The following is a 16,547-nucleotide window of genomic DNA, read 5'->3' on the forward strand; positions in this document are numbered from 1 at the left end:
GTATGTGTGCTGATGGTGGGATAGTTATTTATGTATGTGTGCTGATGGTATTTATGTGTGCTGATGGTGTGGTGTGGTCTACTAGTTATTGTACCATGTATGTGTGCTGATGGTGCGCTAGTTATTGTACCATGTATGTGTTCTAATTATTGTACCATGTATGTATGTTGATGGTGTGCTGGTTATTGTACCATGTATGTGTGTGATGGTGTGCTAGTTATTGTACCATCATGTGTTGTGTTCTGTTATTGTACCATGTGTGCTATTTATTGTACCATGTATGTATGTGTTCTGCTAGTTATTGTACCATGTATGTGTGCTGATGGTGCGCTAGTTATTGTACCATGTATGTGTTCTAATTATTGTACCGTGTATGTGTGCTGATGGTATGATATTTATTGTACCATGTATGTGTGCTGATGGTGTGCTAGTTGTTGTACCATGTATGTGTGTGTGTGATATTTATTGTACCATGTATGTGTTCTGATGGTGTGCTAGTTATTGTACCATGTGTGTGTGCTGATGGTATGATATTTATTGTACCATGTATGTATGCTGATGGTGTGCTAGTTATTGTACCATGTGTGTGTGCTGATGGTGGGATAGTTATTGTACAATGTATGTATACTGATGGTCTACTAGTTATTGTACCATGCATGTGTGCTGATGGTGTGCTAGTTATTGTACCATGTATGTGTGCTGATGGTGTGCTAGTTATTGTACCATGTATGTGTGCTGATGGTGTGCTAGTTATTGTACCATGTGTGTGTGCTGATGGTGTGCTAGATATTGTACCATGTATGTATGCTGATGGTGTACTAGTTATTGTACCATGTATGTGTGCTGATGGTGGGATAGTTATTGTACCATGTATGTGTGCTGATGGTGTGCTAGTTATTGTATCATGTTTGTGTTCTGATGGTGTGATATTTATTGTACCATGTATGTGTGCTGATGGTGTGTTAGTTGTTGTACCATGTATGTATACTGATGGTGTGCTAGTTATTGTACCATGTGTGTGTGCTGATGGTGGGATAGTTATTGTACCATGTGTGTGTGCTGATGGTGGGATAGTTATTGTACAATGTATGTATACTGATGGTCTACTAGTTATTGTACCATGTATGTGTGCTGATGGTGGGATAGTTATTGCACTATTTATGTGTGCTGATGGTGTGCTAGGTATTGTACCGTGTATGTGTGCTGATGGTGTGCTAGTTGTTGTACCATGTATGTATACTGATGGTCTACTAGTTATTGTACCATGTATGTGTGCTGATGGTGTGCTAGTTGTTGTACCATGTATGTGTGCTGATGGTGTGCTAGTTGTTGTACCATGTGTGTATGCTGATGGTCTACTAGTTATTGTACCATGTATGTGTGCTGATGGTGTGCTAGTTATTGTACCGTTTATGTGTGCTGATAGTGTGCTAGTTGTTGTACCATGTATGTATACTGATGGTGTGCTAGTTATTGTACCATGTGTGTATGCTGATGGTCTACTAGTTATTGTACCATGTATGTGTGCTGATGGTGTGCTAGTTGTTGTACCATGTGTGTATGCTGATGGTCTACTAGTTATTGTACCATGTATGTGTGCTGATGGTGCGCTAGTTATTGTACCATGTATGTGTTCTAATTATTGTACCATGTATGTATGTTGATGGTGTGCTGGTTATTGTACCAAGTATGTGTGTGATGGTGTGCTAGTTATTGTACCATGTATGTATGCTGATGGTGTGCTAGTTATTGTACCATGTATGTATGCTGATGGTGATCTAGTTATTGTACCATGTATGTAAGCTGATGGTATGGTAGTTATTGTATCATGTATGTGTTTGATGGTGTGCTAGATATTGTTCCATGTGTATATGCTGATGGTGTGCTAGATATTGTACCATGTGTATATGCTGATGGTGTACTAGTTATTGTACCATGTATGTGTTTGGTGGTGTGCTAGATATTGTACCATGTGTATATGCTGATGGTGTACTAGTTATTGTACCATGTATGTGTTTGGTGGTGTGCTAGATATTGTACCATGTGTGTATGCTGATGGTTAGCAGATGATGTGTGGACATTGATTTTGGTACGATGTGTATATGCTGATGGTTTACAGATGATGTATGGACATAGATTTTGGTACGATGTGTATATGCTGATGGTGTACTAGTTATTGTACCATGTATGTGTTTGGTGGTGTGCTAGATATTGTACCATGTGTATATGCTGATGGTTTACAGACGATGTATGGACATAGATTTTGGTACGATGTGTATATGCTGATGGTGTACTAGTTATTGTACCATGTATGTGTTTGGTGGTGTGCTAGATATTGTACCATGTGTATATGCTGATGGTTTACAGATGATGTATGGACATAGATTTTGGTACGATGTGTATATGCTGATGGTTTACAGATGATGTGTGGACATAGATTTTGGTACGGTGTCCAATACCACACATGTAATTAGTGTAATGAAGAAGTGAACAGGTGAATAACTGTGAACACTAATCATATCTTGATGTTATAGCAGATAAAATTCCATTCCAAATGAAAAATGTCAGAGAACAGATGATCTCTGATTCTGTGATCTTCCATACGTTAATCCTATTTCATACTTATTGCATGACACCTAATTTGACAACAGTATTCTATACTTACCAAGCTTTAACACACTTTTGCATTGTGTCATTCTTTTCTCGACATCTGAACATCATCATGAACTCTTCAGCTTTGGCACATTTTTCAAAGGCTGACAATATAAAACATATCCAAGTGATTGGAATATTTAAACATTACTATGATCTTAAAACATGTTTAATGGGTTGAAGAGACTGTATTGTGAAGGTTTTTTTACTCCTTTTTTATCCTTTATCAAATTCCTTCTTAAAAACTTCAATACAATCAATTCATATTAAAGTATATATTACAGTTGTCTGACCTATCAAAGCCAAAACGTGATGGAGGTTTTTCCATCATTAAATTTCCTTCACTATTTATTTAGTTCTGCATTCTTGACAATGTCTCAGTCATCAAAACATGTGAGTGAATTAGTTGATACTGCAGATTAAACACAGGCTTACTAGATGACCCTGTTAATCATTTATATCCTTTGTCACAGTCTTTCTTTATTCTCATGAGCTTACAACATTTTATTGATGTATGTAAAACCAAGCTTAGTATTCAGTTTGATAATGAGCAAATCCACTTCTCTTGAAAGGCTGAAATCACGATAAATGAAATTCTTATTCTCAAGAAATTTTTTTTCACACGCCCAAGTACTATATCTTAAAAAGAAGGTTTAGGTCCAGATGTTGCAAATTGCGGACAGACCTAAAAATATCACTGACTTCCTAGAGAGAAAAATGTCAACAATCGACAACTTCAAAACAACACAAATTTATTTCAGTATCGACAATAGAAAGTTTTGCTATATCTACCTGTGATATTACCCAACTGAGTTACTATAATGATATAAAGACTAATATGAATTGGACACTCCTTTTTTAAATATTCCTTGAGCACCACATTCATAAAATGTGATATTACCCAACTGAGTTACTAAAATGATATAAAGACTAATATAAATTGGACACGCCTTTTTTTAATGTTCTTTGAGCACCACATTCATTACAATAATAGCAAAGAATCATTCAAGCTTTCATGTCTATAAATAGCGCTCATAATATCGACAAAGCTATTGAAGTTGTAAGTAATTCTGAGTACACAGCAAATTATTCTCTCTATTTTGTCACACAGGTGCATACAGAGTTTTAATAATCATTTGTGTGCAGGTAGTATCTATTGATATGTCCCAAATTTTTCACAAGTAAATATTTTGATTAATTCCTTTCAATCAAGGAGAGCCAAGGATGTGCCATAGTTATATTACTAGATATCAAGCATCAGTGATTTCACAGTTACCTATCACTTCTGGGCGACATTTCTCCATCCAGGCTTTGTCCCTCATCACCATCGGTATCAAAACCTCTTTTTCAACCTTCCGCAGTGACAGGTCATCTGGATCACCTTATAAGGAATATGTAACATAAGTATTATAACTAACCAGCAGTTTCATATTTGTAATAGCTCTCAGCATATATTAATCACTCGTTAACCTGGATGTAAGCGAACGAGGTATCTTATTTTGGGAGGAAACCAGAGTACCAACAGAAAACCAACACAGTTGGGCAGGAAACCCCTATCTTTTCACATCTGTACTGAGATATGTAAAGGTGAAAGGTGAGTATGTTACTACTGCACCACGCGACCATCCAATCCTGGTAGCTATTTCTTACAGGCATTGGGTGCATCACTGTCAAATGTCTACAGTCATTATTATTTTTTACTGAATTATTTTAGACAAATACCTCATTTACATATAAATATGAACTAATTTATTCCATCATCTTCATATACAAAAAATATTGCAAAAAAGATACAAAAAATATTGCAAGAAGTAAACAAAAGATCTGAGTGGGATCTTGGTGTCCATCATCGTTTGATCTTCATTTGTTTTTTAAAAGGGATTTTTCCTTTCTTTTCACCAATATTCATGTACATGAAATTTGAGAATTCATCTCAAGAAATAGCAATAATAATCTTCAATTGTAAGTAAGAAATGGTCACCTGTCAGTATGTCATTTATCTGTCGATTCTAAAATCAAAAAGGCACAACAAGGAACCAACAGAGATCAAAATAAAAAAAATGAATAAGACCCATCCAGCACCTCTCAATTAATAGCCATAACAAACTTTTACTTTCAAAATTATAGATGACCGTCTGTCAACAACACAACACTTAATGGATTATTACAGACAATACCTGACAAAATCCAAGATGGCTGCTTGGATCCATCCAGTGCTTTCTTTCCAGAAATAGCAATAACTAACTATTTTGTCAAAATCCAAGAATGGTGCCTGTTGGCTATGTTGTTTTTTCAGGTCAGTTAGAAAATGGAATAATGCACAACTATAGGGGCCAAGAGTCCATATAAATGACATTTGAGACAGATTTGTCTGACATTATCCAAGAAACAGCAATAAACTTTCATTGTCAAAATCCAAAACGGCCACCTTTCAGCCACGTTATTTATTCAGGTTTAAGTCTGAAAACCAAATAATGCAGAGTTAAGGATTTCTAAAGAAATAGCAATAACAGACTATTCCTGTCAAAATCTAAGACAGATGCCTGGATCCATCCAATACTTCTCCAGAAAAAGTGATAGCAAACTATTATGTTAAAATCCAAAACTACAGCCTGTTGGCTATGTTGTTTTTCATATCATTCCAATATAGGACAATGCGTAATTAGGGACCAACAGCAATTTATCTATGAAAGTTGGAAAACATCCATCTAGTTTTGGTCCATCTAAAAAGCATCAACAAGTGAAAACAAGGGTCATAAAGTTTCTTAAAAAAATATCTTATAAACTGCTTATTTAATTTGTTGACATCAAAAGATAAGTTTGGGATATATGGCAATATCTGTTCATATTGCTTTAATAAAATTACCATAATTTGGTCATTTTTTTTTCATAAATGAAACTGAAACTTGGCAATTAATGTATCATGATCATAATAACCCAGGCTGCTTGTATACAATGTAAAATACATGTATGCCAAGCTGTCGATCTCACTACAGTAAAATTGTCATATCTTATTCAATTTTGTATGAAACTGAAACTTGGTACACTAATGGGTTATGACCATATAAATAATATATCTCTTGACATCATTATTTATATTAATCATTTTAAAATACATGAACTGAAGACACCACAGGCGAATGCAATACATGTGTACATCTGATGATTGAAGGAAACTGAACTCTCCCTAACTCAGCCAATTAATCAAATATCAACATGAAATTTGTTACATAGGCGTATTAAGAAGTTATCTTTTAAGAAATTTTCTGAAGATGCTTTATGACGTTTTTGGTCAATTGTTGAAACTTTTTAGATAGACTACTTCTCAACAAAAAGAGAAAACAATATTGACTGGCAATTCTTTAAGGACTAATGGCTATGGACTGACGATGGAGTGGTGTTGATGGGCTAAATATGGATGTTTTAGAAGAATGATAATGCTGAAAGGCAGGACCTTTTCTATTTTTTCCTGTATATCTCATTTTTGGGGAAAATTATCCATTCAGAAGGAAATTCTTAGAAGTACACTCTACATATTTTGAGAATTTGGCAATTTTATGAAATAGATCTAACTGGAAATGGGGCCCATATTAAGCCCCACAGAGCCCATGGAATAAAAAATAGCCTGTATTTCATTGTAAAGAGAAAATAGGTTCAGCTATCGGTCAATGACTTCTGTGAATGGCGATTTGGTAACAAGATGTCAAAATAATTTTGAATAATGATTACACAAGGTGATGTTTGTACCTTAATTTTGTATGCTCTTTCTGTTAATAGAACATATTTTAAGAATTACTCTTTTATTTTTTCAGTTTATGTGATCATGAATCCTAAATCCAATTGGATTTATGATCTCATACACTAAACAAAATAGAAGGATAATCCATAAATATTATCAACAGAGCATCATCTGTGATACAGCAACAAAGGAAAAAATTTAATATAACTAACTAAATATGAAATACAACTTTTGATAAACATAATGCAGATTGACTACTACACTCTATTTGCTTTGTGTATGCCTTCTTTAAGCTGATACCTCTACTGGGTTAAGTAATCTGTATGTAATAATCAATGTACCCATTATTCCTTGAATGCGGATACAAACTCCCAAAATCTGTGCAATTTAATACTTGTGTCCCTGGTTTTCAAGCACTTTCCTACATAAATTCACTGTTAGGGGTACAATGCATGTGAACCATGTTTCTAAATACATAGGGGTAAATTGAATAATTTAGCAAATGCTACACTCTTTAAAAGCTTTGACTTTTCAAATTAAAGATGACCAGGATATTAGCAGCCCACGCTTGTGATGACATTAAAACAATAACTGTGGAAAGAAATAGTTATTTTCATATGCACAATGCACATGAATACACACAGGATATTTTATTGGGTAACTGAGAAATTGCTGGACACATATATATATATATCTGACAACTTTCTGTCTATGACTTTAACATATATGTAGATTCTAAGAAATATGTCTTTTCTTCAAATCTCGGGCCATGGGAGTTGCCCACTGCCAATCGGTCAGACGATTTACCGAAACAAGCCATTTGTAGGGGTTTTATCATGCTCGTTACTAATATGTCTATTAAATGTCCATCGAATATACATCTCTAGGTGAAAATTTAAAAACTTTGACTATGGTATGATTTACAGTGACTTTGATTACGAAATGCTTAACCGAAAGAAGACGAGGATATAAGGGGCGTAACTCTTACAGAACTGTTGTTACAGAACCTGTATCATACGACACTGAAGAAGTGTCTTTCTGATTTTTATACAACTATTGTTTGCTAAGAAAATACACTAAAATGTATTGTATTAGAGGTTTGTTACGAAAATACACCTGCCAAATTACTTAAAAAGCTCTGTTTCAGTCTTGTTTCGGTCTTGTTTAGGTAATTGGGTCTGTTTCGGTAAATCGCCTTGCCCATTGGCATTGCCAACTGCGTCCTTGGATTTCAAAGGACACTCGACTTTGAGAGGATAAAATTCCTGTAAATTAATCACAAATAAAACTAAGATGAACAATTCATTAATCTCTTGATTAAAAGGGGAAAACACAGTTATGTTATCAATTAATGAGATATTTACCAATGATTTCACACTAGGAGCTTAACAGTTACAGCTAATATGCCAGCTGACTGCGGGTGTTACGTAAACACGAATTGTTCGGCAACACAAAACTCAACAATTTCAATAAATACAAACCTAAACCTAAAGGCCCAGATGCAAATTCAGATGGGAGAACGGTCCACTCTGTTCTTGGTCGCCATTCTAAGATGTCATCTTGATCCGTTTGTGGTTTTGGGGTCGGCGGTGCGGGGACTCCATCGGCCATGTTTCTCACTTTTGTCGCTTCTGACGTTAGAAATAAAATAAGTAAAGAGTGTTACAAGTAAACATTATGTTGTTTTGTCTAGGTACTTATTAAACATCAACCAAATATGCACATTGAAAATAATCATACATGGTTTTGTCAAATAAATTTAATATTAATATCATATGTATATAGAGCTAAGCGAGGTATAACTTAGGTGCGTTCGATTAGGTACAGATTATAGTAAAGTCGTCTTGATCCACGAGTACGTAAAATATATATATATTTAGTTTTGAGGTTCAACAAACCAGTAAACCATCAATTGGCACAGAGACTTGTAATGATGTTTCTGAGGATATAAATGCTTATGTGATGTACTATATTATACAATCCCCTCTCACAGAAAAAAAAACTGTCGCATGCCTCAGAGCCCAGTACAGTGTTATGTACAGGAATTAGTCGGGATCTGATCAGTTATGTCGTATTTAACGTTTCCAACATTAAGGGCTGATACGAATGACAAGATAGCCTGGGAATCATTCGAATGTAACACATTTCCTGTCAACAATGTTAGCACTAACATACACCAGATATTTCTTCAGAACAAAAATCTTTATTCCTTCGAGAAATCAGAGACATATACAATACATCTCTGGAGAAATCAACTTCAAGAACTGTACTGATATAATATATCCGGCATTGTCATAGTGATCATATTGATTATCAAGGAGTATGGTAGGAATACAAGAAGTTAACAGTGTGCAGGTTCGTGTATCTTTGCCTCTTGTTGAGACCATTTGTATGTCCTCATCAATTTGTTAGAACCTATACAGCTTCTAGTCCAAACACTTACCAGAAGAGTTTAAAATGATAAGGTACATCAAAACATATACACGAAGTTAACATTCAATACTGATCAAACAAAGATAACATTATTATCCAAACGGAAATATAAGGGAAATGTAACATATTCCTGTGAGATATGGGGTTTAGAAAATATAAATATAATAGAAAGAGTACATCTTCAGTTCTGTAAACGTTTGCTTAATGTAAAGAAAAAACATTGCCTCCTTTATGGTGTATGGAGAAACAGGGCGTTTCCCTGTGTTATGTTATATAAAACTAAGAACAATTTTATTTTGGCATAAATTGATAACATGCAATGAATAAGAGTACCGCAAAGCTGAACAAAATACGCCCGTGAATATCTAAAACAGCACAGGGGTATAACTCTTATTCAAATTGTCTAATCAAAACCCCGTTCAGGAAAACACAATTTCATATCATGGTGATTAAGTCTACCAAGTTTCATAAAGATCGGCTGAAAAATATTGGAGGAGATCTCCAGACAATATTTCTATAGTGAAATAAACAAAGGGCCATAACTCTTGTTAAAATCACGAAATCAAAAGCCCGTTAGGAAAAACACAACTTCATATCATGGTAATTAAGCCTACCAAGTTTCATAAAGATCGGCTAAAAAATGTTGGAGGACATCTCCAGACAATATTTCTATAGTGAAATAAACAAAGTGCCATAACTCTTGTTAAAATCACAAAATCAAAACCCCTTTCGGAAAAACACAACTTCATATCATGGTAATTAAGCCTACCAAGTTTCATAAAGATCGGCCAAAAAATGTAGGAGGAGATCTCCGGACAAGATTTCTATAGTGAAATAAACAAAGGGCCATAACTCTTGTTAAAATCACGAAATCAAAACCCCGTTCAGGAAAACACAACTTCATATCATGGGTATTAAGCCTACCAAGTTTCATAAAGATCGGCTAAAAAGGGTGGAGGAGATCTCCAGACAATATTTCTATAGTGAAATAAACAAAGGGCCATAACTCTTGTTAAAATCACAAAATCAAAACCCCGTTCGGAAAAACACAACTTCATATCATGGTTATTAAGCCTACCAAGTTCCATAAAGATCGACTAAAAAATGTAGGAGATCTCCGGACAAATAAAAGTTTGCGACGGACGCCGGACCATACCATAATACGTTTGTCTTTCGACGGGTGTATAAAAACTGTCCAGTACATTGTATAACTTGATGTTCAGACTACACGAAAATGATGTTAAATTTAAATGGAATTCTTTTGTACAGAATATACTTAATGAATCAGGCTTACGTTATGTATGGACCTTACAAAGAGAGTATCTACCTGGTTTACCAGAGCTGAAATTTATTCTGAAACAGAATTTACATGATCAATTTATTCAAAAGTGGTATAGTGATATAGATAATGCTTCAAGGGAAAATGTGTATGCCTTATACAAAATGAAATTCGGTTGTGAAACCTATTTGTTGAAAATGAGTCCTAGAAATAGGAAATTACTATGTAAACTGAGAACTTCCAACATGCCCTTGCCAGAAGAAACTGGTAGGTGGACAGGTATTAGAAGAGAGGACAGGTTATTGTAACAATGGCGTAGGTGATGAATATGATTATTTATTTTTGTGTGAAAATCCAGCAATACAAACTAATACTAATAGGAGAAAGTTCATACCTAATTATTATACTAGTCACCCTAATATGACAAAGTTCAAAGGGTTACTGACTCTATATAATGTAAACAGTCTCATAAGATTGTGTTGTTTTTGGCTTGCTCTTGAGGGGATCTTGAAGGCGATATGATTATCTGGTTGTATCGACTTGGATGATCTCCCCTTGATTAGGCGAGATCAGCCTATCAGCTGAGTCTGTAGTATCCCGTCTGTAAGCTTATAATTAGCTACATCGTGGTACTCCTGCCATGTAACATATAAATGTAACTAATTGTGACCTCTTGTTTCACACGTCAGTGTGACTGAGCGAAATAAAATCTCTCTCTCTCTGGAACCATTAAATGGTTGTTCTGAGCAGGGGCTTCTTCATAAACGAGCCGTTTTTATTACTACGTATTTATAAATGGTATAATTGTTTAATAAGGGCTGTATTTAAACCGAGGCCACAGATTATTTAAAGTGAGGCCACGGATTACATAAACCGAGACCACAGATTATTCATACCGAGGCCACGGATTAATAAACCAAGACCACGAATTGCTTAACCGAGACCACGGATTAATCAACCGAGGCCACGGATTGCTTAACCGAGACCACGGATTAACAATTTTTTCCTGATGTCCCTTCCCTTCATCAGAACAGTGGACTCTTCCCCAACTCTTCATTTGCTGGTAATCGTTAGATCAATATTTTTTTAGGGATTGAAAGTAATCTCCCAGATGTAAGCCCAATCGTTAACGGAAAGAACATTGGAATCATCACTTCTACTAACATCACTATTTACAACAACATAAAGACACGGATTATCAGTATCTACAATAACATAAAGGCACGGATTATCAGTATCTACAATAACATAAAAGCACGGATTATCAGTATCTACAATAACATAAAGGCACGGATTATCAGTATCTACACTAACATAAAGGCACGGATTATCAGTATCTACAATAACATAATATTATTTGACAGTTATTGAACAATTGTTGTGAAAATGAGTAAAATTTGTAGTTTATCATATTTTGTTTGTTTGTATTGTTTTTTTTATTATATATTACGAGAATATATTACATAATTGTAAATACAGACACCTTTCTGCATAATACGATTTTTGGAAACACAGGTCTGTTGGTCTTTTTTATTTTGTTTTATTTTTGTCACATTCTGTTATTGATTGTTACTCATCCAACAGCAATGGCGATAGTTTCAAGTATTCTTGACACATTATTACCATTCTGCCTCAATGCACATTCACTTTACACACTAACAGTTCACTTAACGTCCAATTTGTCGAATGAAATAGAAGTAAAATGGTTTCCAATTAAAATAAATATAAAAAAATGCAATTAAAAATGACAAACATAATTTTAATGTTGATATATCTGAAAAAAAAAAATAAAGAATTATTTCAATTCAGGCAAATATACATTTTTTATTCAGAATAAATAAGGAGCAGGTATATAAATCAATGAATTAAACGACAGCTCCTAGGAGATATAGACTTTTCTAAAACTACAGAAAAAGGTGTAATATTACTTTATGACATAAAGAAAAAACATGTGGATTAGTCTGATCCTTTGATATATATACAATTTCGAGTTCGCATAAGGGTATGTTGTTCTGGTTTTGAAGTTGGATTTCTCTCCTTTGTTATCTCCAAAGAGAGTTTCTGTCTGTGATTGGTCAGTTAATACTTTTGAAACCCACTCTAGAGCTATCAAATTACAATTATGTACTGTACCCAGAAAATGCTTCCAGGGTGTAAAGAATGAAAATGATCGCGCAGAGCAGAAACTGAGTAACGTAGTTTTCTGTGAATAATTATTGACCAATTCAGCTACATGCTACTTTGTTAGTGGATTATTGGTTCGAGGCTCTGACTATCTATACGCAAATTAAATTGTTTGTCCTTGTCGCTGACGATACCAAAATAAAACGTAAAATCAGCATCCTTCAAGAACTAGGATGTAATCTATTGAAATTGATAATAATATATGATATTGTTTTTATTAACTTGTCTTGATATGTCCTTACTTTCATTCTTTAAATAACATTAAAAAAAACTTATTTCAAACGACAGTGTGGTACATATGTTAAGCTTGAAAATTGTTTTATTAGTATAGTGGCAGGAATGGAAGTTTTCATTGTCACCTCGGTTTATGAAATGCAATATGTATTTAAAGAGAGGAATGGCCTTGTTGGAATGTTCATGACAAATGATATATGAGAAATGTTTCGGGATTTAGTGCCATTGGATGCTTTGTACGCCTTTACCAGTTATGGGTGCCAACCCAATGAAAAAATTAAGTAAGTGTGGGCCCAACGTTTTAACGCCACTATATACTTTCTGTTGAGCGGTACTTCTGGTGAACTCCCATTTAATTTCTCCTGTATTGCTCTTCTGCATTATTATCCTGTTATCACAATTGCCGGCTCGCATTGTTATTGTTGTGTTGTTGAGATACATCACAAGTTCACAGTTCTTCATTGTGCTATTCAATTCCTGGATGGCTAGGATTCGCGCTTCACATGCTATCGCCCATTCATCCGGCGTTAAACGTTGCGAATTCATACGAATGACATAATTAATGGACTCGTCATCGATGATATCGCATGTATATATTCCTGGATATTCCTGGAGCAAAAAAAAAAAAAAAAAAAAGTTTGAATTCACATGGCGTACTATAATTCATATCTGGGGTACTAAAATGTGTAATTTTGAAATAATTATACTACATGAAATTTTCTCTTATTTAAGCAATGACCTGACACCAGATAAATAAAAACATAAGGTCACTCCTGTCTAATTGACGACATTTTGTTTGTAAGAGATTCTTCATTTGTAATTTGGACTGTCAGATTGACATCTTGGCAACTTTAGCATAAGAAGTTGAAAAACCTGGTAATCTAGTATGTTATTGCGATAAGGATTGTATGAGAGACATCAAGATTTATTTATACATCGATCGAACCACTGTAACTTTTAGTATACAATCTCATATATTACAATAGTTTTATATTTGTACTACATATAAAACTTGGTTTTGTATTATTTGAAATCCTATCAGCTCGATATAGTCATTTAGAAATAACCTTTATACGAATGAAAAATGAGTGTGTACAAGGTATGTGCCCCTGATTCCGAAATGTGATAGTGCGGGAACTGTCGCAACTGTTGCCCTACCAAAGTACTGAGCGTTATGCAAGGGTTAGCAATAACCATTTATAAACACTTTGGTATGTCTCTTCCCTCATTGTAACGGAGACCAAAAGGCCAGAAATCCAATAGTGTCAAGACAAATATTAGGAAGTACAAAATAATTTAGAAAGACGAGGAAAAATAATATCGAACATCTACTCGCTTCTTACAGTAATGAATTAGGACAGCAGCTCCACTTCTTACATCCTAATTACAAGAAAACACTCTGGTTGTACCTACCGTTCTACTTACAAGGCGCCAAATAGCCAGTTTCACAAAATATAATCTCCGAACAGAAAAAATATTATTATTGTTCAATTTAAATCAATTTTTAACCTGAATATTCGTGAACGGAATTCTTTTTTTCTGCATATTCTGTTAAACGTCACCCTCCAAGGATCTCCTTAACCAAATTTGTTGAAACATCATTAATTCCAACAGGAAAAATCTAGAATTTAAAGCTTATTTAACACAATCTTTGACTTCATGTATCACGGTATAATGACATATATCTGTTCCTCCCTAAACATACCTTGGCATATGTCAGCTGAGACCTCTTATAGAAAGTATACCTTATCCCCGGTGTAGAAGAATGGCAAAATGCAAAACGTCTAATCTGAATTATTTACCCTAAACTGTAGTGATGTTGACATTGATCTTAAGACTGTAATTGTTTTAGTATTTCAAAATCAAATAGTATATTCTTTTGAAGAAATTAAGTTATATAGGATGAGAGAATGATTGCAGTTTTTTACTATCTTCATTTTTTCTCTCTAGCGGATCGTGTTCTTAAAATATCTTATAATCTTAGAAGATGCTTTGACAATTTCGTGAAACAACACTATCTCAACGAATTCTTCGGTTACATAAGATTTTGTTACGATCATCACAATTCGTTTTACATTACCTCTGTTTTAATCTTACCATAAAATTGATGGTTTTCAATACAATCTACAAGGTAACAACTAAGTTACTTTAATACAGAAACATGTGTTTACCTCCACTGGTGTCTTTTTTTGCCTTGAACTCAAACTTCCCATGTTGTCTAAGGCTTCTGAAAAAAGAGGATGTATTAGTAAATACTTTAATACTAACATCTAAGTACTATAAGTTATTTCTGTGGTAAAATATGATTATATTTGTGACATTTCCTATTGATACGAAAGTCGTTACTGCCATTCTGTAAACTAATAAGCATTATCTTGTATGTAACTATTATTTGTGTACCAACATTGACAGGCATATACATCATGTGAATATACATTATTATGTTCAAGGTGCCTGATTTCAGGATTTATATCTAATGATCAACATATGTATATGCACTGATAATCAAATTAGCAAATGTTTGAAAACATTATGTATATTTTGCATTTATCAACTGTTTTTCGAATATTTTTAATTTTTTTCAAATAAAACAATTTCTAAAGGGAATTGTAAACAATATTGTTGTACTTAATCGCCACTGGCAACGACATCGGAAAATGAATACAGGGTACACATACTGCGTTGACGACACAAAGAATAACATTTTCGGTTTCAGAAGACCCGTTAGAACATGAAATATTTGCCGCTAGACCCATCGGTAGATGTGCGTTTATTCGACTACATCGTAGTCATAAGTATGATACAGTAAGATATTCTATATATATATATAACTATAACTATTGAGGACAGATGATATGGCAACTACGACTGATTAAATCCTCTTGTCTAGAACATAAATAAGATTAACGTAAACAAAAGTATTTAGATGTTGAGGATACGTGGTTGGGTCAGTCCCCACCGGCCAAATGAAAATAAATAATCTGATTGAAAATTTAATGTTGAGAATTACAAATATTTGTATACATGTGAATTTTAGTCAATTCCGTTATCCCCTTATAACCTAATCAAAATGGATATTTAATCCTCATATATATATTTACTATACTGAACTTTTGACAATGTTTCGTTTGTAACAATCGTTATATCAAACTTACTTCCCTGTTCTTTGAACGCACGACATTTAACTAAGAGCTTAGTGAGAACAGTAACGCGTTTCTAGACAAGGGATATGTTGTTTTTGTTCTGTAGGAGCATTAAATATGTATTGCTAGATCCACGGCGAGATATGTATTTCATTCTCGTCGTGTAAGTCAACAGTCTCACATGTCTGTTATCACAGAAAATTGTATAAAAGACACACAAGCGAATAGCACTTATAATCAAATTACGATGAAATACAGTAGAGCCAAATCCTGCAAAAAAAACTACAACATACACGTATTTTGTCGTCCTAAGTGAAACTGAAATATACAACATACAAATGTATATACTTATTGCAAATCTATAGGTTTAATGAAACTTTTAGCTATTTTGGTTTTATCTATTTCCGATAAAACAATTTGAGATAAATATTACACTGAAAGAAAAAATGAGTTTAACATGATATCTAGATTAAGAGATGCAGCCAGGCAAAGCATAATAAAATCACACATGGAAATAAATTGAATGTCATGATGATATCGAAAATACTTCTCTAAACATAGATAAATACGTAACGTATTTATACATCATTAAAGCACACTACATAATTCCTATCAAAGACAAGCGATAGGGTTACTACGACTGATAAAATCGTATGTTCTTGTTAATAAAGTTAAATAGGTTTAGTCAAAACCAACATATTTAAATGTTGAAATTGACAAATGGTTGGATATGTTTATACCAACCCAGTTATTTGAACATTGAACAATGGATAAATAAATGGGTTTAAATTAATGAAGAAAACACTTTTCAAGAATGGAAAATCACCAATACGCAATGTTAATTATTTAACAATAGAACAGAACCAAAAGGGCCTAACATTCT

General features: G+C 33.9%; 1 protein-coding gene across 1 annotated transcript; it reads right to left on the bottom strand.

The window, feature by feature from the left end:
• Nucleotides 1–2,661: 2,661 nt before the first annotated feature.
• Nucleotides 2,662–8,005, bottom strand: LOC132564251 (COX assembly mitochondrial protein homolog). Its single transcript, XM_060228923.1, has 3 exons — nt 7,873–8,005; nt 3,929–4,033; nt 2,662–2,756 (listed from the first exon to the last, which is right to left on the bottom strand). The coding sequence occupies exons 1-3, from the start codon at nt 8,000–8,002 to the stop codon at nt 2,662–2,664; spliced, it is 330 nt and encodes a 109-aa protein (XP_060084906.1). The 5' UTR covers nt 8,003–8,005.
• Nucleotides 8,006–16,547: the final 8,542 nt, after the last annotated feature.

This window comes from Ylistrum balloti, unplaced genomic scaffold (genome assembly GCF_031769215.1).
Source record: "Ylistrum balloti isolate Yb309-2 unplaced genomic scaffold, AGI_CSIRO_Ybal_v1 Utg372108, whole genome shotgun sequence".
Taxonomy (NCBI): domain Eukaryota; kingdom Metazoa; phylum Mollusca; class Bivalvia; order Pectinida; family Pectinidae; genus Ylistrum; species Ylistrum balloti.